The sequence below is a fragment of the Drosophila montana genome, unplaced genomic scaffold, assembly GCF_035044405.1.
Source record: "Drosophila montana isolate Dmon_TW-CO22-7 unplaced genomic scaffold, ASM3504440v1 contig_787_1, whole genome shotgun sequence".
Taxonomy (NCBI): domain Eukaryota; kingdom Metazoa; phylum Arthropoda; class Insecta; order Diptera; family Drosophilidae; genus Drosophila; species Drosophila montana.
Window position 1 is genome coordinate 784,481 of NW_026999082.1, and position 21,709 is coordinate 806,189.

At 42.8% G+C, this 21,709-nt stretch overlaps 1 protein-coding gene across 20 annotated transcripts in view; it reads left to right on the plus strand.

The window, feature by feature from the left end:
- Nucleotides 1-21,709, plus strand: part of trol (terribly reduced optic lobes) — a 137,355-nt gene that overhangs the window by 103,718 nt on the left and 11,928 nt on the right. For 14 of the 20 annotated variants that reach the window (XM_064699080.1, XM_064699073.1, XM_064699066.1 and 11 more), the window contains 18 exons: nt 730-954; nt 1,593-1,667; nt 2,432-2,446; nt 2,806-2,939; nt 3,004-3,097; nt 4,040-4,429; nt 4,490-6,717; nt 7,504-8,590; nt 11,556-11,704; nt 11,794-11,974; nt 12,173-12,776; nt 13,264-13,526; nt 14,624-14,801; nt 14,868-15,259; nt 15,338-15,803; nt 16,922-17,168; nt 17,255-17,429; nt 21,441-21,512. In XM_064699080.1, coding sequence (XP_064555150.1) covers nt 730-954; nt 1,593-1,667; nt 2,432-2,446; nt 2,806-2,939; nt 3,004-3,097; nt 4,040-4,429; nt 4,490-6,717; nt 7,504-8,590; nt 11,556-11,704; nt 11,794-11,974; nt 12,173-12,776; nt 13,264-13,526; nt 14,624-14,801; nt 14,868-15,259; nt 15,338-15,803; nt 16,922-17,168; nt 17,255-17,429; nt 21,441-21,512 — 6,975 coding nt within the window. Of the gene's footprint in view, nt 1-224; nt 325-729; nt 959-1,090; nt 1,312-1,592; nt 1,668-2,431; nt 2,447-2,805; nt 2,940-3,003; nt 3,098-4,039; nt 4,430-4,489; nt 6,718-7,503; nt 8,591-9,141; nt 9,328-11,555; nt 11,705-11,793; nt 11,975-12,172; nt 12,777-13,263; nt 13,527-14,623; nt 14,802-14,867; nt 15,260-15,337; nt 15,804-16,921; nt 17,169-17,254; nt 17,430-21,440; nt 21,513-21,709 lie in introns of those variants that run through there. The other 6 variants (XM_064699084.1, XM_064699087.1, XM_064699083.1 and 3 more) reach the window with 6 other exon arrangements.

Here is a 21,709-nt window from a genome sequence, read left to right on the forward strand (position 1 = left end):
TCACCTTTTATATGAATTTATATAAATGCAATGTATATTATTGTGCTCTCTTTCTTTCTCTCTCTCTCTCTCTCTCTCTATCTATCTCTCACGTGTTTCTATTTGTTTTCTGTTTTTCGCTTTTAACCAAATTTTTGTTGGCAAAATTGCACCAATTATAATTAAAAATAAATTTAAAAAAAAAAATATATATAAATAAAACAGGTACTCAATGCAAGGATAACGAGTTTTCCTGTTACGATCGACAGTTTTGCATAAATGCAACACAGCACTGCGATGGCTTCTACGACTGCAAAGACTTTTCCGATGAACAGAACTGTATTGGTTAATAATATTTTATGCAAATTTTTCAAAGCTCACATTTTGCCCATACCCGTAATGTAGTTAGTTCTAGTAGTCTTTAGTTCTAGTTGTATTCCACTAGTTTCTATCTAAGCCAATTGCATGCTAACTGATAAAAAAAAAAAGAAAGAAATTTGTCAAATACCCAAACATATTCTAGTCCCAGTTTAAGCCAGTTCTTCGAGTTACACATGTGTATGCACTCTTTGAAAAAATAATTTGGTTTCAATGCAGATTATTCAAACATAAATTGTTTATATTTATATCTACATATATATATATTTTTTTCTACAAAATGTCTAGCTTCCAGCTGTAGAGAAATCTGAAAAAAAAAAACTTCTTACAAAAGCCAGTTGCTAATCGCTGATTTTTTCATAACTTTGACAGGCTGCGCTGCGGATCAGTTCCGCTGCCGCAATGGCGACTGTGTGTCCCAGACCGATGTCTGCAATGGCTTTACCCAGTGCATGGATGGCTCCGATGAGGAGAACTGCGATATAATGCAATGCCAGCCGAACCAGTTCCGCTGCCGGAACGGGCAGTGCGTCAACCAGGCGTTGCGCTGCAATGGCAAAACGGACTGTCAGGACAGCTCCGATGAGCACAATTGTGGTAAGTAGCCGGTTCCGACATGATGGCCCCTTAGGCAAAGGCAAGCAGCTTGCTTGAACATCATCCAAATCATCCACATCATCATCATCATGATTGATCACTGATCAATATGCGATCATAAACATTTAGCTGGCAGCAGATCGGCAACAGGCAGCACAACAACAGCCACAACCACAACTGTGGCGCCAACCACAACGATGTCGGTGGGTGCAAAGCGCATCAGTTGCCCACCGAGCATGTTCCGGTGCGAGCACGGTCCTTGCCTAGCGCTCGGATTGCGCTGTAATGGTGTTATCGATTGTCCGTTCGATGCCAGCGATGAGCTGGACTGTGAGCCCATCACTAATGAGATCGATAGTAAGTGGCCATCGACCCGTCAATCAAACCCAAACAAAACGGTGTCAGCACAAAACCCCACCACAACTACCAACAACTATTATTCACAATCTCAAGCTAACCAATCAACCAAAGTGTACTAAACGAATACGAATAAGGGCGCCGCAGTGCTATTAAAACTATTATATAATATATATTTTCTATTCTTTCGATAATACCCATAATACTGGCCTTTACCTATGCTTTTGTAGTCCAATATTTAACACTGTGCTGACAAGGGATTTTCATTTCTTTTTTGGCAGTTTCCGACCCGTCTCCAGCCGGACGCAATCAGCTGAACCTGAAGACCTATCCCGATAGCCAGATCATCAAAGAAAGTAAGTATGGATCTGTCCTTTAACGGTGATAGCTGCTTATGTTTAACATGGTTAATGGCAAAGACTTTTGAAAAGCAAACTTAAAGAATGCCTGGCAAAAGAAAGATCGATATTTTTGTGTCTGCTTTCGATAAGCAATGTCGCATAATGTCATGTTGATCAACTATGTTGGTAACCCGTCTGCTATCAATCGACTGTGTCGATAACTCGCGTACTATCGATAAACGATATCAATAGCTTGTCTATTTTCAATCAACGATATCGATAACTAATTGCTATGCTAATTGCCTGCTATGGATCAGCGATATTGACAACTCGTTGCCTTTTATCGATTTATAATATAAATAACTCTCTGTATGCTATCGATCAACGGTATCGATAGCTCTTCACATTCTTTCGATCAATGGTATCGATAACTTGTTGCCTGCTATCTTTAGCGATATAAAAAGCGCATTGTCTGTTATCGATTACTTGCCTGGCATCGATAACTCGTCGGTAATTGATTAACGATATCAATAACTTCTGATCTGTAATTGATAAAAGATATCGATAAATCAGTTACTCTGGCTGTTCAACAAAACACAACTCCACCCACAGTAGATCTTTCTTTTGCAAAGCTTCAACTTAGCTTCGATCGAATACGAAGAACGTTTTTTTTTTTTTGTTGTTTCCATTCGTTTTTTTGACTCTACATAATGTTCTACCATTACTTTTAATGCTTAACCCAACCAAAATGACATAACCCATAAATTAAATACGTGCAGGATATATTAGGGAGGGTAAGTTGGCCTAACTACACGCACAATATAAATAGTAGACACTCGCCTCGTACCGCGCTGCACCACTGCACCACAGCAATTGGCTACAGGTCCGGCGTTGTACAATTCTGTCGAAATTCCTATTATTAGTTCTGTCAGCACACACCCGCTAGAAACCTTAGACCACAAACGCAAACTGTAAACCCCCCTACCTCCCTACCCACCCACAAACCCACACATTAAACCACGATTCCCGCAGCGATATGTATGATAGTCCCAACTAGATCCAGTAATTTGCTCGCAATGTTCCCGATATTTGTATACTCCATAATATTTAAATGTGCTTATACCTGGCTAATGATAATTATTGTGGCATGCAGGGCGCGAGGTCATCTTCCGTTGCCGTGACGAGGGTCCCGCCCGCGCCAAGGTTAGGTGGTCACGTCCCGGCGGTCGTCCCCTGCCCGTGGGCTTCACCGATAAGGGTGGACGCTTGGAAATACCCAACATACGCGTAAGTTTGGCTCATAAAATACCCAACTTTTAGTATACTAAATCATATATTATCATATTTATAGTTGGAGGACTCTGGCACCTATGTATGCGAAGCTGTTGGCTATCCGAGCTACGTTCAGGGTCAACAAGTCACCGTCCATCTGACTGTCGAACGCTGTAAGTATCGTTACCAAATAATTCTCGATATGCTTCCTGGGAATTTGGTTGGGTTTTCTTGTTCAATGCTCTCTTTCGCAACGAATACGTTTGGACGCAGCTTGGGGCGAGCACAAATACGAGGAGCCCAAATCGAATCGCATCAAATATGGCACTGTGCCGCACATTGATCTCGAGTTCTTTGGTCTAGGTAAAAGCGCGCAATATACGGAGCTGGACTAGGTCTATTGAGAAGTATTTAACAGTAAAGGTTCCTTTGCACTAAGGCATGTTGAACCCAGAAGTCTTAGCCCCAGAGACCTAGAGATCTTTGAGTTACAAATAATCGTGATATACCTAAATAGTTTGTGCTTTCAACAAAAATTCGCAAGTTTAAGAAATTATTGATAAGAGCTTTGTGCTTTCTCAAAATAATAGCAATATCCACGTTACCCGGTTATTATACATACGGCCTGGCCCGTGTCATGATATTTATTTTTTTATTTGGAATTTATATTTACACCCATTTTCCGAGCCTTGGATAATCCCGTATTTATCTTCTTTCTTCTTGTTTGAGCTTATGACATTCAGTTTCCTTCCAATTTAATGGATTTTCAGGAAGATGTAAAACTCGTCTTTACACTCTTTAAAAGAGAGTTTGAAGCAAAAGTGTTTCTTCCACCCATTTTTCACAGTTAAGAGTAAAAGTTAAGCCTTATTATAACTCAAGTAAAAATTTAATCCTCCAATCTCTCTGTTGATCCTCAATCAGTCGGTTAGCTACTATATTTTTTATAGAGCCTTGACCAACTCCAGCTCCTAAACCTAGATAGATCTTTAGCTAATACACAATCTCTCTCTTATTCCCAATGCCGCCTGGCCATTTTATTGGTAAGAGGTTTTGTGTCGAAAATTTGAAAGTCCTTTCTTATAGCATTTTCCTGCCGTTGTTCTATTCCACAGTTAACACTGTCGAACTTGATCGCCCGCCGACAGCCTGCAGCGAATATCAGGCGACCTGTATGAACGGTGAGTGCATTGAGAAGTCGGACATATGCGACGGTGTGCCCAACTGCTCGGATGGCTCGGATGAGCACAGCTGCAGTCAGGGACGCAGATGCCAGCCGAACCAGTTCCTGTGCAGCAACTCGAAGTGCGTGGAGCGCACCTGGCGCTGCGACGGCGAAGACGATTGCGGTGACAATTCCGATGAGCAGTCCTGCGATCCCGAGCCCAGCGGTGCTCCCTGTCGCTACAATGAATTCCAATGCTCCAGCGGCCACTGCATACCCAAGAGCTTCCAGTGCGACGATGTGAACGACTGTCGCGACGGCAGCGACGAGTTCGGTTGCAGTAAGTACTCACATGGCGTGTCCCATCGAGCAAAAGATATATTAATATGTTCCATTACAGTGGTGCCCGTGCCCATACGCCCACCGCCACCAATGCAATCCCTGCTGGAGGGCCAGGCCCTCAATCTGACATGTACGGCAACGGGTGTGCCCATACCGACAATTGTTTGGCGCCTCAACTGGGGCCATGTGCCCGACAAGTGTGTGTCGACCAGCTCCGGCGGCCGCGGCGATCTCTATTGCCCCAATATGCAGTACAAGGATAGCGGCGCCTACTCCTGCGAGATAATAAATACGCGCGGCACCCACTTCGTGACCCCCGATACCATTGTTAAGGTGACACCCGATCGCAATCAGTTCTGTGCCGCTGGATTCTTCAATATGCTGGCCCGTTCCAGTGAGGAGTGCATCAAGTGCTTCTGCTTTGGTGTCGCCAACTCCTGCGAGAGCGCCAATCTCTTTAGCTATGCCATACAGCCGCCGATATTGTCGCATCGCGTGGTCAGCGTCGATCTGAGTCCCTATCAGCAGATTGTGATCAACGAGGGTACCGATCACAGCCTGCTCACCATGCACCATGGCGTTCAGTTCCGTGCCTCCGATGTCCAGTACAACAGTCGCGAGACACCCTATTTGGCCCTGCCCAGCGACTATATGGGCAATCAGCTGAAGTCCTACGGTGGCGAGCTCAAATATGAGGTTAGCTATTTGGGCAACGGACGTCCCCTTTCTGGGCCGGATGTCATCATCACTGGCAACGGCTTCATTCTGACCAATCGCGTGCGCACCCAGCCCAATCAGTCGAATAAGGTGAGAATCAGCTTCCTGCCCGGTAACTGGCAGAAGCCCGATGGACGCAAGGCCACACGCGAGGAGATCATGATGATATTGGCCAATGTCGATAATATACTGATACGCTTGGGCTATATTGATGCTGTGGCACGTGAGGTGGAGCTGACCAACATTGCCATGGACTCGGCCGGCACCTCGGATCAGGGTCTGGGCAGCGCCTCCCTTGTGGAGAAGTGTAACTGCCCGCCGGGTTATATCGGTGATTCGTGTGAGAGCTGCGCACCGGGCTATGTACGCCAGCCGGGCGGTCCCTGGCTGGGTCGCTGTGTACCCTTCGTGCCAGAGCCCTGCCCGGCCGGCACCTATGGCGATCCTCGCCGTGGTGTGCCCTGCCGCGATTGTCCCTGCCCCCAGAGCGGCAGCAACAACTTTGCCAGTGGCTGCCAGCTGAGTCCCGACGGCGATGTCATCTGCAATTGCTATGAAGGCTATACTGGCAGACGGTGCGAGAGCTGCGCCGCCGGCTATCAGGGTAATCCGCTGGCACCTGGCGGTGCCTGCCACCGAACACCCGAGTCGACATGCAACGTGGAGGGCACCTACAACCAATATAGCAATGGCAGCTGCCACTGCAAGGCCCTGGTCACCGGCGATCGCTGCGACAGCTGTGCCCCGAAGAGCTTCCACCTGAACTCCTTCACCTATACCGGCTGCATTGAGTGCTTCTGCAGCGGTCTGCAGGCGGACTGTACCAGCACCTCTTGGAATCGCGAACAGGTCAGCAGCAGCTTTGGACGTTCCCGTGCGCCCCACGGTTTCCAGCTGGTGCGCGACTACACCCGTGTAACGCCACAGCCCGTGCCATTCGATACGCTTGCCTACGAGATTAGCTTCAGATCCAGCTCGGATTACAGTGCCGACACCCTGTACTGGAGCCTGCCCGTACCGTTCCTGGGCAACAAGCTGACCGCTTATGGCGGACGCCTCAACTATACCCTTAGCTACAGTCCATTGCCCGGTGGTCAGATGTCGCGCAACAGTGCACCCGATGTGGTCATCAAGAGCGGCGAGGATCTAACCCTTATCCATTATCGCAAATCGGCCGTCAGCCCAAGCACTTCTAGCTCATATGCGGTGCCCATCATTGAGAGCGCCTGGCAGCGCATCGATGGCCAAGTGGCCAATCGCGAGCATCTGCTAATGGCGCTCAGCAAGATCGATGCCATCTACATCAAGGCTACGTACACTACCAGCACCATGGAGGGCTCCCTCAAGCAGGTCGTCTTGGACATTGCCACCGCCAACAATTTGGGCACTCAGCGCGCCTACGAGGTTGAGGAATGCCGTTGCCCACAGGGCTACGTTGGACTCTCTTGCGAACGCTGTGCGCCTGGCTACAAACGCAATCCCGAGGAGGGTCTCTATCTGGGCCTGTGCGAGCCCTGCGAATGCAATGGCCACTCCACGCAATGCGATGCCGAGACTGGCGAGTGCCTGGTAAGTGCAGCAGAACAACCTTACGCACAACTGGGTGTTAACTTTTCCTTTGAGGGTGTCAAGTAGTTTAAACGCAGGATCCTGGTGGGCCAGGATTCTTATCACACTCCAGATTGCAAACGTATTGGGCAAAATGTTTTTCACGGTAGAGCAAAACGGAACCCTCTTATTGGATGACCTATAGGGTGTTAAAAAGATATGCATGGAATGGAATACTATGTTCTTATATAGGTTGCACCATATTGTTGGTAGTTATGTAGGGTAGCTTAAGTTAGTGCAAGGTAGCCTGAGAAAGTGTATAGTTCCTTAAGGTAGTCTACGGTAGCTTACTCTGCTAAAGTGAATATTTAATACGATTCTCATTGGGATTTGGCGTGACCTAGACCAACCTGGACCTTAGTAAAATCCCTTTTTTAATGTGTAAAACAATTATATTAAATGGAAGTAAAGGTTTTCGCATATCTCAAGAAAAGAACAAGTGTATGTAAAGATAGAAAGGGTATTCCTGTGGTTTCAGGCTTTATAAAAAAGGTTTTCGGTGTTCAGTTTGCGGTTCAACCCAATGCCTTGGCCTGAGGTTCTGTTCGCGAGCCTTATCTTCCACATATATGAGCCAAGTTTTCGGTTCGAACCCAAGTTCGTTAACTCACGCGGTTTGCTGGTTCAGTTGCTGTTTTATAAAACTATTTCAACATTGAAAACAATTGTTTTAGCGACTAAAGCCTAGCTCCTCCCATTAAACCTTGGTCCGTTTCTGATGATGACCTTACCTCTTATCATTGACAGAACTGTGCGGACAATACCGAGGGTGAGAACTGCGAGCGCTGCGCCGGCGGTTATATCGGCGATGCCAGCCGTGGCACACCCTACGACTGCCAGCCGGACAACAATGGTCCACAACCGCCGCAGCCGGAGCCGGACAATCAGCGTGGTTGCCATTGGTGCAACAGCGACGGCACCGAGGACTGCCGCGGTGGAGTCTGCTACTGCAGGCGAAATGTGGTGGGAAGTCGCTGCGATCAGTGTCGCGAGGGTACCTTCGGTCTGTCGCCCCTACATCCGGATGGCTGCAAGGAATGCTACTGCTCGGGCCAGGCGACCCAATGCCGCTCCGCGTCCGTCTATCGTCAGCTGATCGCCGTGGACTTTATAAGCAACAAGGCGCTCATCACCGATGAATATGGCCAACAGATGGAGATGGATGACACGAATCTGAGCATGGATATACGCAATAATATGTACACCTACACATACCAATCCTATTCGCCCAAATACTGGAGTCTGCGCGGCAATGTCCAGGGCAATCAGCTGCATGCCTATGGCGGCATGCTGAACTACACTCTGATCACGGAATCGTTCGGCAACTATGAGCCCGGCAACGATGTGGTGCTCATTGGCAATGGCATACGCCTGGTCTGGTCCCGACCGGCCGCGGAGTCCCATCTCGATGAGTACAGTGTGCGCCTCAGCGAGGAGGAGCAGTGGCAGCGTTTGGATAGCGGCAGCGCCGTACCGGCTACACGTAACGACATCATGAGCGTGTTGACCAACGTGGAGCATCTGCTGATACGTGCCACACCCAAAATACCCACCACACGGACATCCATACGCGACGTCACACTGGAACTATCTGTGGAGCTGGCACAGCCGGGCGCCGAGCCTGCCATCGACATTGAGGTCTGCCAGTGCCCAGCTGCCTATACGGGCAACTCGTGCGAGAATTGCGCCCCGTTGCACTACCGTGAAGAGAGTGGACAGTGCCGTGCTTGTCCCTGCCAGGAGGATAATACGGAGAGCTGCTATCTGGGCAGCAGCGGCTATGTCGAATGCCAGTGCAAGACACGCTTCACAGGCGATCGTTGCCAGGATTTCGGTGAGTAGTTACCCCAAGCATAAGTATATTAAAAAATATACATGAAAAAAAAAACAGAATAAATCAATATATTAATATAAAGTTTGGTCTAAATGGGCACCAGACTCCCTGCCCTACCAATCAGAACCCACGCATTGTTCTATTTGAACTCAATCGATTCATGATCCAGCTCTTATGATCTTCGCTTTTCCCGCCCCTCTCGCTCTCGTTCTCTCTCTCTCTCTCTTTCTCTCTCACACACACACACTCTCCCTCTCACTCTCCCTCTCTCGCTGTCTCAACGCTCTTATCCATATATATTTATAATATATCTATATTATATTTATAATATATCTCTCTTACTTTAAGCTAGCTGATCTCACTCATTTTATATACAATTTTCTACATATCTTTCAACTTTATTTTTTATTCACCACACATCCGTCCACATCCAAAAAAAAAAAAAAAATATATATATATATACAAAAAACCAACAAAAAATTCTACGATCATATATATTCGAGAAATATACGAAATCATCACAACAAACATCCAATCCATCCACATTCTAGACACATCTCGCATTATTGAAGAACCGCCCAAGATATGCGATATAAGCAGGGGATTCTGTTGCAACGGCTTTCGGTTCGATATTGAGCCCAACGAGACAATATCGTATAATGACACTCTACTGATATATAAGGGCAACAGAGTTATAGGAAATATAACCAAACTGCGCCACGGCTGCCATCAGCGAGGTTCGCCAATCATCAGTCAATCAATCAAACAAACAATCAAACAAACAAGCAAACACTACAAACAAACAACAACAACAACAACTACCACTCTCTATCTCTCTTTTAATGCTCTCTCTTTCTCTATATCTCTCTTTCCCTCTGTCTCTTCTATCGTTCTGTCTTTGTCTACCCTTTATCAGCTGTTGTAAACTACTCTTACACTGCAAAAAAAAAAAAAAAAGAAAGAGAAATTCAACTACCCACAAGTCAATTCACATAATTTTACGTGTTCACATTTCCATCTGTTAGACATTCGTTTTCTAATATTCCCTCCTATCTCCCCCAATGTGCTCCATAACTCAAGTATCATTTGATCAATTACTCAATTGTTCTCATAGTAGCTAAGAATTCACTACACTGTGCAAAAATGTAGAGTGTGTACATTGCCGCAACTAAAAGTTGATATAAAACATTCAAATTGGACGGATTCACGCGTTTTTCGAATTGTGATTCAAATTCATATTTGCTAAAATTAAAAAAAAAAAATTTAAAGTAAATTTTACCTTGTTAGTTATTTATTTTTATAGTAATATATGTTTTCATATTGAGGAAAAATTATAGAGGTATGTCCCTCGATAATCCTTTTAGATTGGATTCAAATAAGAAGTATTTGCACTTTATCAATTAATTTACAAGTGAACTTACATAAAAACAAAGTAAAAAGAAGCAACAAGGCTGCCACACGTCATATCGAAATATGAATATGGTGTTGCCAGCTCGTTTTGTGCTGAACAGGCAATGCAACCCTGCGTTGTTGTGGCTGTGTACTCTTACTCTCACTCTCGCTCTCTACCCATTCCCTTTGTGTATACACTGTTGTAGGCGCTCTCCCTTCCTCTCTTTCTCTTTCTCTCTCTCTCTCTCTCTCTCTCACTCCCTCTCTCCCTTTCTCTCACTATGTGTTTCTGTCTGCAGAGCGCTGTAAAAGCTCAATCGCTCAGCGTTTATTTTTCGGTGCTCTTGAATAATTCTAGAAACCTAGACTTGAACTCTACTCCCATGTTGTTGTTTAATTTGTTTTAGTTTTTTTTAGCACCTCTTTAAAATGTATTTTGTTTGTGTATAAAGAAAATCTGTGTGTCTCATCGCTATGCTATGTATTCATAGTTCGATAACTCTGTGTATAAACCTTTACTCGTATTGTAGGCAAAAAAAAAAAAAAGATTTAAAAAAAACAGCTATCTGCGGCACGCCGTAGATTAAATACCCTTGCAGGCATAGGGCAGATGGACCAGGAGTCATATGATTTAGTAGTCCGTTTGGATACGCTCGAGCAGATATAATGCTTGGGTTCGGTTGAGATATCTTGAAAAATAGAAAAGTTTGTCAAACCAAAACTCATTTTTCTACCGATTTTATTCCGATAGAGCTATATACTGTTGTGGTACGATGTTGATAAGATTTGATTTATAACGTGGCAGATCGCATAAATATGAAGTTTCTTTGAGATATCTAGACAACAATTACAAGAACTATATAATCAAAAGATGTTTGCTATGACAGCTAAATGATATAGTAGTTCGATCTGAATGATTTCAACATATAGGTGCTGCCTCCAACGGAATGACGAACTCAGACAAAGTTTCTTGACGAAATTTACAGAGATAATTAGGAGTATATCTGCATTACAGAAGTCTACTTTGTTACAGAGTACGTCACAAAAGTATTATTCCCTCTGCAAGGGTATGAGAAAAGGCAAATAAATAAACTTTGAAAACTCTCTCTAGTACTAGAACTCGCTGTCGCTGTCAAGTAGTCGGTTATAAATTTAGCTACTCGTACTAACCAAACTCTTCAAGAGGAGCCCCAAATTTACACGCACCTTGAGTTAAGCTCACGGACGTATCTCGTACTATGAAGATACCATATTTATATACATATTTATGTGAAACCTATTGTAGTGTACTCTTGAGCTGGTTAAAACACAGTTTTAGCTGGTATTTGGTATATGACCTATGTAGTAGTTGGTGCCTAAAACTATGCGTACTTGGAAGCTATACCCTATATAAAAAAAAAAAAAACAAAAAAAATCAAATCAAACGTAAGCCCAAATCCCAAATCCAGCCTCCAGCGTTAATAAACCGCAACCGTGTCACTAATCCAAATTGTATAGAGTTGAATTTCTAACGTTTAATTGAATTGTGAACCGAACGTAGAAATCTAATCGATATAATTTTACAATCAATCAGACTATGGAACACCGGAGCCAACGCCAACCGAACAGCCCGATAATATACGCACCCAGATCATAGTGTCGATATCGAAGCCACAGATCACCATAATGCCGGTGGGTGGATCCATGTCCCTCCACTGCAACGGTCGCATGAAGTGGAATAATGTAAGTGAATGGAAATGATTGAATGCGCATCTTGATTGATTGTGATTGATTGCCTTGTGTTAACCGTGTTTACCGTGTTTACCATGCAGGATCCGGTCTTTGTCAGCTGGTACAAACAGCACAGCCGACTGCCCAACACAGCCGAGATCGAGGGCGGAGTCCTCCATTTGTATAATCTGCAAATTGCCGACTCCGGCGTCTACATCTGTCAGGCGGTCAACAATCAGACCTCGCGCGTCTTCGAGGACAAGGTCTCCATCACCATATCAAGTGAGTGTCCACCCTATCTTAAGGCTATTTGAACTAAAATTAAGCTAATCTCTAATACTAACTCGTTAATGCGGCAATCGTTTTAAGGATATGCCAGCGAAATGTTGGCACGCTATGGTAGCTATTCAGGATTCGCTTTGATTTTTGGCTCATGCCTAATGCTAATGATTTCTCCTGTCTATCTCTCTGCCCCCCTAGATCAATCGCAACGCTCGCCCGCCCAGATCGTTAATTTGCCCAGCACGGTGACCTTTGAGGAGTATCAAACGAACGAGATCAGCTGCGAGGTCGAGGGCAATCCCGCACCGACTGTCACCTGGACGCGCATCGATGGCCAGGCGGATGGACACATGCGCACCGATAACAATCGCCTGATCTTCGAATCGCCGCGCAAATCGGACGAGGGACGCTACCGCTGCCAGGCGCAGAACCAATACGATTCCGATGAGAAATATGTCCAGGTCTATGTGCGCGGCAATGCACCACAGCCGCCGCCGCCGGTCCGCGAGCGCGTCTACATCCAGCCGGAGGAGTACAACGGCGAGGCCGGCGACACCGTCCGCTTCACCTGCCAATCGACCAGCGGCGCCCAGCTGCACTACGAGTGGCTGCACGACGGCTATCCACTGAACGGCCAGCGCAACATCCTGATTAGCGGCGACATGCTCGAGATCCGCGATGCCACCGGACGCGACTCCGGCGTTTACACCTGCGTCGGCATCGATTTGCGCACACGTCGCAATTATACGGAGGACGCTCGCGTCTATATTGAGCAGCGTCAGCTGCCGCCCTCTGGCGACGGGTAAGTGCAAGCACAGCTGGGCTCCAAGTGTTCAAAATACTTTGGGGAATTCTGCTTCTATTTTTGGAATATGTTCAGTCGTTCATTTTCCAGATAAGATATCAACATTTTTCACTTGACAGCAATCTTTCAATCTATCTTCCATCTCTATATATAAAACTGACTGACTAAATCTGGCAACATTATTCTTAGTAAAAATTCATGTAAAAATGGTACCCACAAATATGCTATATAGACATTGGTCAAAATTTCCCACCCCCATAACTTGGTCAAATCTCATCCGATTGTCACGAGGCTTGGCTTCTTGCTTATGGTTTTTGCTCTTGATCAATTTTGCATCTAAATCTTATTCTAGGTCAAAATTCATGTGAAAATGGTACCCTCAAATTTAATAAAGTTCAATTCAATTCTAGCATCCTTGAGCGACTGAACAGCTAATAACTAACTAGCAAACAAATTAACTAATCTCCTGGTTTAATTCCTGCAGCATTTCGCCCCGTATTGTGCGACTCAACGATCAAACCTCCATCGATCAGGGCACCGACTTTAGCATTACCTGCGAGTCGAGCGGCTCACCGTATCCAAACATCAAGTGGATAAAGGTCGGCGAACCGATGGCCGCCAATGTCCATCAAACCGGCAATGTGCTGCGCATTATCAATGCCATACCCGATAATCGCGGCGTCTACGTTTGCACCGCCGAAAATCCACACGGATCAGATCAGTCCAGCACTAGTATCGACGTTGAACGTAAGTCTCTCTCTACTATATATACTCCCTAATCATGACTATATATTTATATGATATATATGATATATATATAATGTCCCGCTGTTGGTATTTGCCATCATCTTGTTTAGCTATATGCCTCAAGAGAGCCATTTGAGAGCTTTATTTTCACGGAGCTTTTCATTAATTAGGAAAAACATAAATTAGGTTCAGATAAGCTTAAAAGTTTAACCTTACGATTATCTTGAACTAATTCTTTTGGAGCTTTTAAACTCAACTCGACTATAATTGATAACATAAGCTTTTAGGCCGAGCCTTTGTGCTTCACTTCTGAGCCTTGTCCAAAGCTTCTTAAGCTTAGGTTTCATTAATAACATTCTAGCTAAGCTTTAAGGCTCACCTGAGCCTGATATTACACTTTGACATAGCGAACCGCCCAAGTTTGTTATTTCAATTTATAGTTTGTACTTTTCAGATAACTTTTGTGCCAGCTTTTAAAGCTTTTAGACGAGCTTTAAAACATGTTGTTTAAGCTGAGCTCCAAGAGCTTACAGGGAGCTTTCAATCATTATAAGCTTCAATATAATTTTGTCATTTGGACATATCCAGGCTTAAGACCTAAAGCTTGAATTAAAAGCTCTTGCGCGTAAAGCCCTACTATACGTCCAGGATTTGTCTCGAGTTGAGCTTTAAAGCTTTAAATAAATACTTTTGCGCTTAAAACTTTACTTGATAGCTAACGGCCAACATAAGTCCTATCCTTATGCTTTTAAGCAAAGCTTTAAGCTGGCAAGAAAGAAAGCTCTCAGCTGAACATAAAGCTCTTCGGGCTTTAGTCTAAACCAGTTGATGGAGAACTGCAAAGCCAATGAATTTGAGTGCATAATATTTCTCTTTGATCTGTTTCTTCCTGCTAATTGCTTGCCACTCAATCCAAAAACTTGGTAACGTAATAAACCGTAAATGACTTTTATTGTTAACTATATTATACAAATGTGATATTTAAATTTTTGATTATGCATTGCAAGTGCACAAGAATGGAGTCGGTAATAAGATAGGTCCGCACAGTCTGATCCTAATACTAATCTGTACAACCACCATAATTTACTTGCTTGCAGCTCGGGAGCGTCCGAGCGTTGATATAAATCCGGCGGCGCCACAGACGTACACCGTCAGCGCCCAGGGCATGCTTTACTGTTCCGTCAATGGCATACCCGAGCCGACGGTGCAGTGGCGCCGCATCGATGACAAGCCCCTCTCGCCCCGACACAGGCTGATCAGCCCCGGCTACATACTGTAAGTAAATCTCTTAACATCTGGCCAGCAGAGTGTGCTAATCCTTCTCGTTTATCCAACGTGCAGCATTGACGACATACAGATCGCCGATGGCGGTGAGTACGAGTGTGTTGCGGAGAATTCCGTTGGACGCACCACCGGCATTGCCGTGCTGCGTGTGGTGGAGCCACCGATTATACAAATCGAACCGGACAAGTCGCTGGTGCGCTACACCGAGGGCGATGAGGTGCGCATTACATGCATCGCCAGCGGCTCGCCGAATCCCACGGTGCACTGGGACAACCAGCCCGTATCGCTGGAGGGCCGACAACAGGGCGAGAATACGGCCTATCTGAATATCTATCGGGTGACCCAGGCCGATGCCAAGGTCTACACGTGCCGGGCCAACAATGAGGCGGGCACCGATGAGCGCACCATACGCATCGATGTGCAGCCCAAGCGTGGCGATATTGGTGATTGTAAGTTGGCTGACCAACACTGGCCGTGAACAACGGCTAACAACACTGCTTGGCTGACATTCTTTTCTTTTTGTGCAGCTGACGGCGATGTGGAACACGATCCCTATCAGCAGCCGTACTACCCACAGCCACCCACAATTCGTCCGTACCCGAACCAGGATAACAGCCAGAGATTCTCAACCAATCTGGGCGACAATGTGACCCTCACCTGCGATCTGGCACCGTATTTGAGCACCCAGTGGGCACGTGTCGATGGCGAGCCGCTGCTGGCGAACGCCCACTCCGAACGCAATCGTCTGACGATCACATTCGTCGAGGAACAGAATCTGGGACAGTATCGCTGCAATGCCGTCGATCAGCGCGGCACGGTTGTGACCTATGTGGTTAGGGAACTGGTCCTCTTACCGCTGCCACAGATCACGTTCCGGCCCAATATACCGCTCGAAGTGGAGGCCGATCGCAATGTGGAGATCTTCTGCCTGGTGACGGGCGCCCGGCCCGAGAATGTGCACTGGGCCACCGACAATAACCGACCACTGCCCAGGTAAGCTCCTCAGACTAATTGAAACCCAAGCCAGGTCTAAAAAGTAAACATTTTTGATTCGGTTCAAAGTTCGAACAAAGCCTCGTCTTCAGTTTTGTATCGTTGGACTTGGACTTTAGCAATTATGAGCCCAGCTTATGGCTTAGTTTCTAGTTTACGAAATTCTTAACACAGGTGTTTTATTTATTAAGTAAATATTCTTCATCAGAAAGACGTGATGAGTTGTTTGCGGTCTGTGTGAACGCATTAATCCCATAATCGATATCTGCCTTCATTTTCATAATATCGATAAATATCGATTTTAAAACAAGCTCTTTTAAGCCTGGCTTGAAAGAGCTAGATACACCCAACTCGGTGTGTAGATTGACAATGCTTAATTTTTTGGATATTTTCCCCCCCTTCCTTCCAATAAAGTAGAAACCCTATTTTCATACCCTTGTGTAGGATAAGTTAGTTATGAAATAGATAAAGCATAGAAGCAGACATCTTCGAACACATAGAGTATATATGTTCTAGATCAGCAGCAACAGCCGAGTCTATATAGCCAGGTCCGTCCTACCGTCTGTATATAGTCTTAATAAATATAATATAATAGGTTCGTCTTTCTCCATATCATATATCTGCCATAGGAGCGATCGGTCGAAGAGTAGGTTCTTTTATGAAAAGTTAATCTTAGTTCATTAAGATATCTTGACCAAACCCGATATGCTACCTATACAATACCGCACTACTATATTATATAGCTCTATGGGTAGAATCGATCGAAAAATGAGTTTTTGTTTGACAAAATATTCTCTTTTCAAGATACTTTCATTAAACTCAACATTTGCAAGCTTCACCAATCTCACACATCTGCGAAAGCGTAAGACAAGTGTCGGCAAGGGTATCAAATCTTCGGCGTGTCGAAGAGATATTTACTTTCTCGTTAAAGTTTTGGTATGCGTCACATTTAAGCCCTGAATTTCGTAAAGATCGGACTTTAAGCACCGAAGTTAATCAAGATATAGTATTAGTAGTTGGGCAAAGGCAAGAAGCAGCACACTCGCTGTCATTTTAGCTGTTAGTGCCGAATATAAACATGCATTTCTTTAACAAACAAATTGACGTAATTCGAACAGCTCGGTGCACATTGATGGAGCGACTCTGCGCTTTATAGCCATAACGCCGGCCGATGCTGGCGGCTATAGCTGCACGGCCTCGAATGAGTATGGCAACGTTAGCAAGACCGCCCAGGTGGTGGTCAGGCCGCCGACATTCTACACACAGCAGCCGCAGTCGCTGCAGCAGGAGAGCCGCGAGGGGGAGAGCATTCACCTGCGCTGCAGCGTGACCACGCAGCGCGGCGAGCAGCGCAGCAATACTCAGGTGAGCCACAGTCGAATTATGTATTATTGAAACTATAAAGGAGCCATCCATATATACATATATTTGAATAAAATGCCCAATTGCAGTTCCACTGGTACCGCGAGGATGGACGCCCGCTGCCAAACAATGCACGTCCCGAAAGCCAGGTCCTGATCCTGACATCGCTCCGTGCCGAGGATGCCGGTCGCTACGTCTGCGATTCGTATGACATCAATACCCGACAGCGTGTGCCCTCCACCTACATCGATTTGCGTGTACAGCGTGAGTAAATCTCTAGCCCCAGCCCCAAACCCAAGCCACACACACACACACACACACACACATACAATATCCTTGGTCATGTCAGATGTCAGATCCGACAATGCGAAAGAAATACTGAAATATCTCTCTTATCTCTCACACAAATACAAACACACACACAAACACTCACATGATCCTAAACTATATACGTTTCTTAGGCCAGAGAATTTCAATTGCAAAATAATACCAGAAAAAAATACCAAAAAAAAAAAACAAAAAAGATATACTAACAGAAATACGAAGAAATCAAATAAATCGAAAGAATTGTAAGGCATCTAAAAGAAAAACCTCCGTAAGGATTAGGCTTTGTTGGCAATATTACAAAAAACAAAAAAAAAAAAAACATAAAAACTAAAGAAAATAAACAAATAGATGGAAAAGAAACTAAAAATACCGAAGAGCTGATTGAAAGATTGAAACGCTCGCTCGCTCGCTGATTTTACTTTGTTCTTATCACACTACTTTAACTATATATATATATATATATATATACATATATATCTATATAGATAAATGTCTAGCAATATCCAATATATCCATATGTATATGTATATCCACATGTGTATGTATTTACTACTTGACTAAACTTGACACACACGAACACAAACACACACACATACGTATATATATATACATAGTACAAGTACACACTACTATATACCCTGTAAAACTGATAAATGTTCGATAAAACTCCATGTAAATATGCGAGCTGTTAACTTACCAACTATCTTACTATCTACAAATGTAATCATACACACACACACACACACACACACACGAACACACACGTAAACACACAAGCAATATTAAGCAAATACGTTTTCAAGGATACGGTTTTGACGGTTCTAGGGTATCCAAACACTCTGTATATATTGACAATAAGCCAAAAAACACAGCCACTAACAATTGTAACTCTCTAAATTGTAAGAACAACAAAAATACCCACTACAATAATGATGGAAACATGTCACACACACACATACACACACACACACACCCTTTCTCTCTCTTTTTCTATTATATATATCTTATATATTTGTATCTGTATATGTACTTATAAGTATCTGAATTATTTTGGCAAACTGGTGACGGTGTCAACACTCTTAACAAACAACTGCCACACAAGCATCTTGTACAGTCACACAACAAAATGCCACAAAATACCAACAATATACCAAAAAAAAAAATACCCAAAAAATACCAACTGGAATGTTAACTCGGCTTGTACAGTTACCGCATGCCCCACAGCCGCAAAACACGAACCTACGAAACGAACCACACTCACACACACACACACACACACACACACGTACACACACGCACACCCACCCACCACGCAAAGAAAAGAAAAGACGAAGAAAAAGCCACGCACACAGCCAACAATTCCTTTTCGATACGTTTGTCATTTAAAAACTTAAGTTGGAAACCAAATCTGGAAGGAACAACTTTTCAATTTTCAATTAAACTTTATATAAACCACAACAGAAAGAAAGAAAAAGAAAAAAAAACAACCCCCCTCCTCCCCCCTCTAATACTATACGTTATTTTTTTTTTATATATACCTATAAATATATATACAAATATATTAATGCAATTGACGCATATTACGTAAACATAACTATTTTTAAAAAGAAGAAAAGAAATTTAAGCTTAACAGTGGCTGCCATATCTAATACAATAATAATAATAAGTCCCAGCTGTGGTTTTTTTTTGCTTTAAGTCCCAGCAGTGGTTTTTTTTGACAAATAAAACAACAACAAAAAATATTAACACACATTTTTACACAGGCAATTAAAAATTTTGTGTAAAGCAAAAACAATTGTAACATATTCTTTTTATTTCGTTAATTAACATTCGATTAATTGTATATAGATATACATATATACACGCATATACCCTTGCAGAGATCCATCTGAAAAAGGCTTCAGCCAGCTGCAGCTTGGCTAAAACTAGGTACTGTTAGCTATTATGACAGCAAGAGGCATATTTCATTTGAACTAAACAAATCGCAGCACTACAAATTAAAATAAACATAGCAGAAACAATTTATTTCAAGTTGGGAAATTTGTATTAACTTACGATAAAGGGGTATACAGGTTTTGCGTTAGCTTATGTAACTGACAGCAGCAAGCATCTGAGACTCTTTCAAAGTGTATTTATATTCTTGAACGAAAGTGTGGGCTAAGTTTATCTAGTCAAGTCTGTCCATCTAGTCCGTCTGTGTAAAAGCGTCGATCAAAACTTGAGCCATGTAATATTTCTGTAATATATTCTCATTATTAAACGCAGAGCTTATTTATAAATTCTTTATGCAATATCTTCTTCCATTAACGTAATCGTTTTTTGTTTCCATAGTTAAGCCCAGAAAATATTAAAATAATCGGACTATAAGCACCGAGTCTAAGCGCAAATGCATTTCCCAAGTTGCAAAGCTAGTTAAAGAAGAAGCACAGCCAGTGTGCAAAGAGAAGGAAGCTAGAATTTGCATAGCAATAGCTTCTTGCTGTGCTCAGGGTATCTGCTAGTCGGGCACTCCCGTTTTTTGCATACTTAGCTCTGGAGAACTATAGATCTATCTGCAAGGGTATTTAGACTTTGGCGCGCCAAAGATCGATCTTTCCTTCTAAATTTACTTTGAGTTTTGTTTATAGTTTTATTTGATGTTTATTTATGTTTTCTTTTGGGCTCTTTCATTTGTTGGTGTCGGTACCATTCACCTTGTTCGTGGTCCTTTACCTCTATTATTGTTTTTTGTTCTGGTTCCGGTTTCTTGTGATCATCTCCCGAATGGTTTCTTTTTTTTTTTTGTGGATGGTTTCTTTTATTCCTGCTCAACGGCGATATTCTTTAGTGTTTTGTTTTAATATGCATAAAAAGACGATCGATCAACAAATAAAATAATTGCACTGCACACACACACACACACTTCTCTCTTGCTCTATTACCGCTCCCCCGCCCACCCTCCACTCCCTCCCCCTTACCCTTCTTCCACAATGCACACAAGCTGCACATGCACCCAAAAAAAAAAAAAATACGAATAGAAACCTCATGTATCTGTACCCAATTAAAACTATGTAAATAATCTCCAGTTGAAAGTCTCACAGTAAATTGTTTTTAGATATTCGTATATTTGTACTTTTTGCATTGAATAAGTTAAAATCAGTTTAAAAGCAATGGAATCCGTGAAATACTCTCAACCTAACCTAATTTGAGGTTATTATTTTGAGCAACGTTTCCTAAAAGAAAAAGTTCTATTCAAAATACCAATTGGCAAAACGAAAATATATTTCCAATTCTAAATTCCAAATTCTTAACTACGCGCTGCTCTGCCAAGCTCTTTCTCGAGAAAAATACCAAAAAAATAGCAAAAAAAAAAAAAACAGAAAAAAAAACAGATAAGAGAAAACACATTTTTGAGAATTTCGTTTAACGAATTTGTAGTTTTATTTAGGGCATATAATTTTTTGTTCTTGAATGGTACACATCAAATTATTTGATAAATATTTTTTATTTCTCTCTTTCTTTACTGCTTTTTTCTCTTCTCTCTCCCTCTTTCTCTTACATGTGCGCTTGTGCAAAAAAAAAAAAAATGCAAAATGAAAAAAAATAAACATACACATACACACACACAAATATATATATATATATTTATATATATATATATATCTTATGAAATTTTGTAATGTTTTGGGCGCTTTGCATATGATAAAATACTACAAAACACTACACAAAAACCGAATTATGCTCATGTATACATAAACCATATATACATATACGTATATATATTATATATTTATATATATATATATATATATATACACTATTAAATATGATATGCTGCAACAACATCAACTCAACTGCTACAACAACTGCATCTGCAACAACAACCGCAACAACTGCATCAACAACCAACGATAAATACCGATAAAATACTGAAAAAATACCGAAAAAAAAAATACCGAAATACCTTAGCAAATAAGTACAATTTGAGCTTGTATAAGGGCGGCCAAGATTTCCCCTGCATGGTCTTATATATATGTGCAGGTGTGTTACCGCTACCGCGTAATAATCACATATGAAATTCATTTTTCAGCCCAACATTATTTTTTATTTTTTATTATTATTTTTATGATTTTTATAATTTTGTATGAGTATTTTTTTTTTTTTGTTTAAATTAGCCACTTGCATATCTTTAGTATGTTATAATATGTATTATTTTTTCCATTTATACTACTTATATC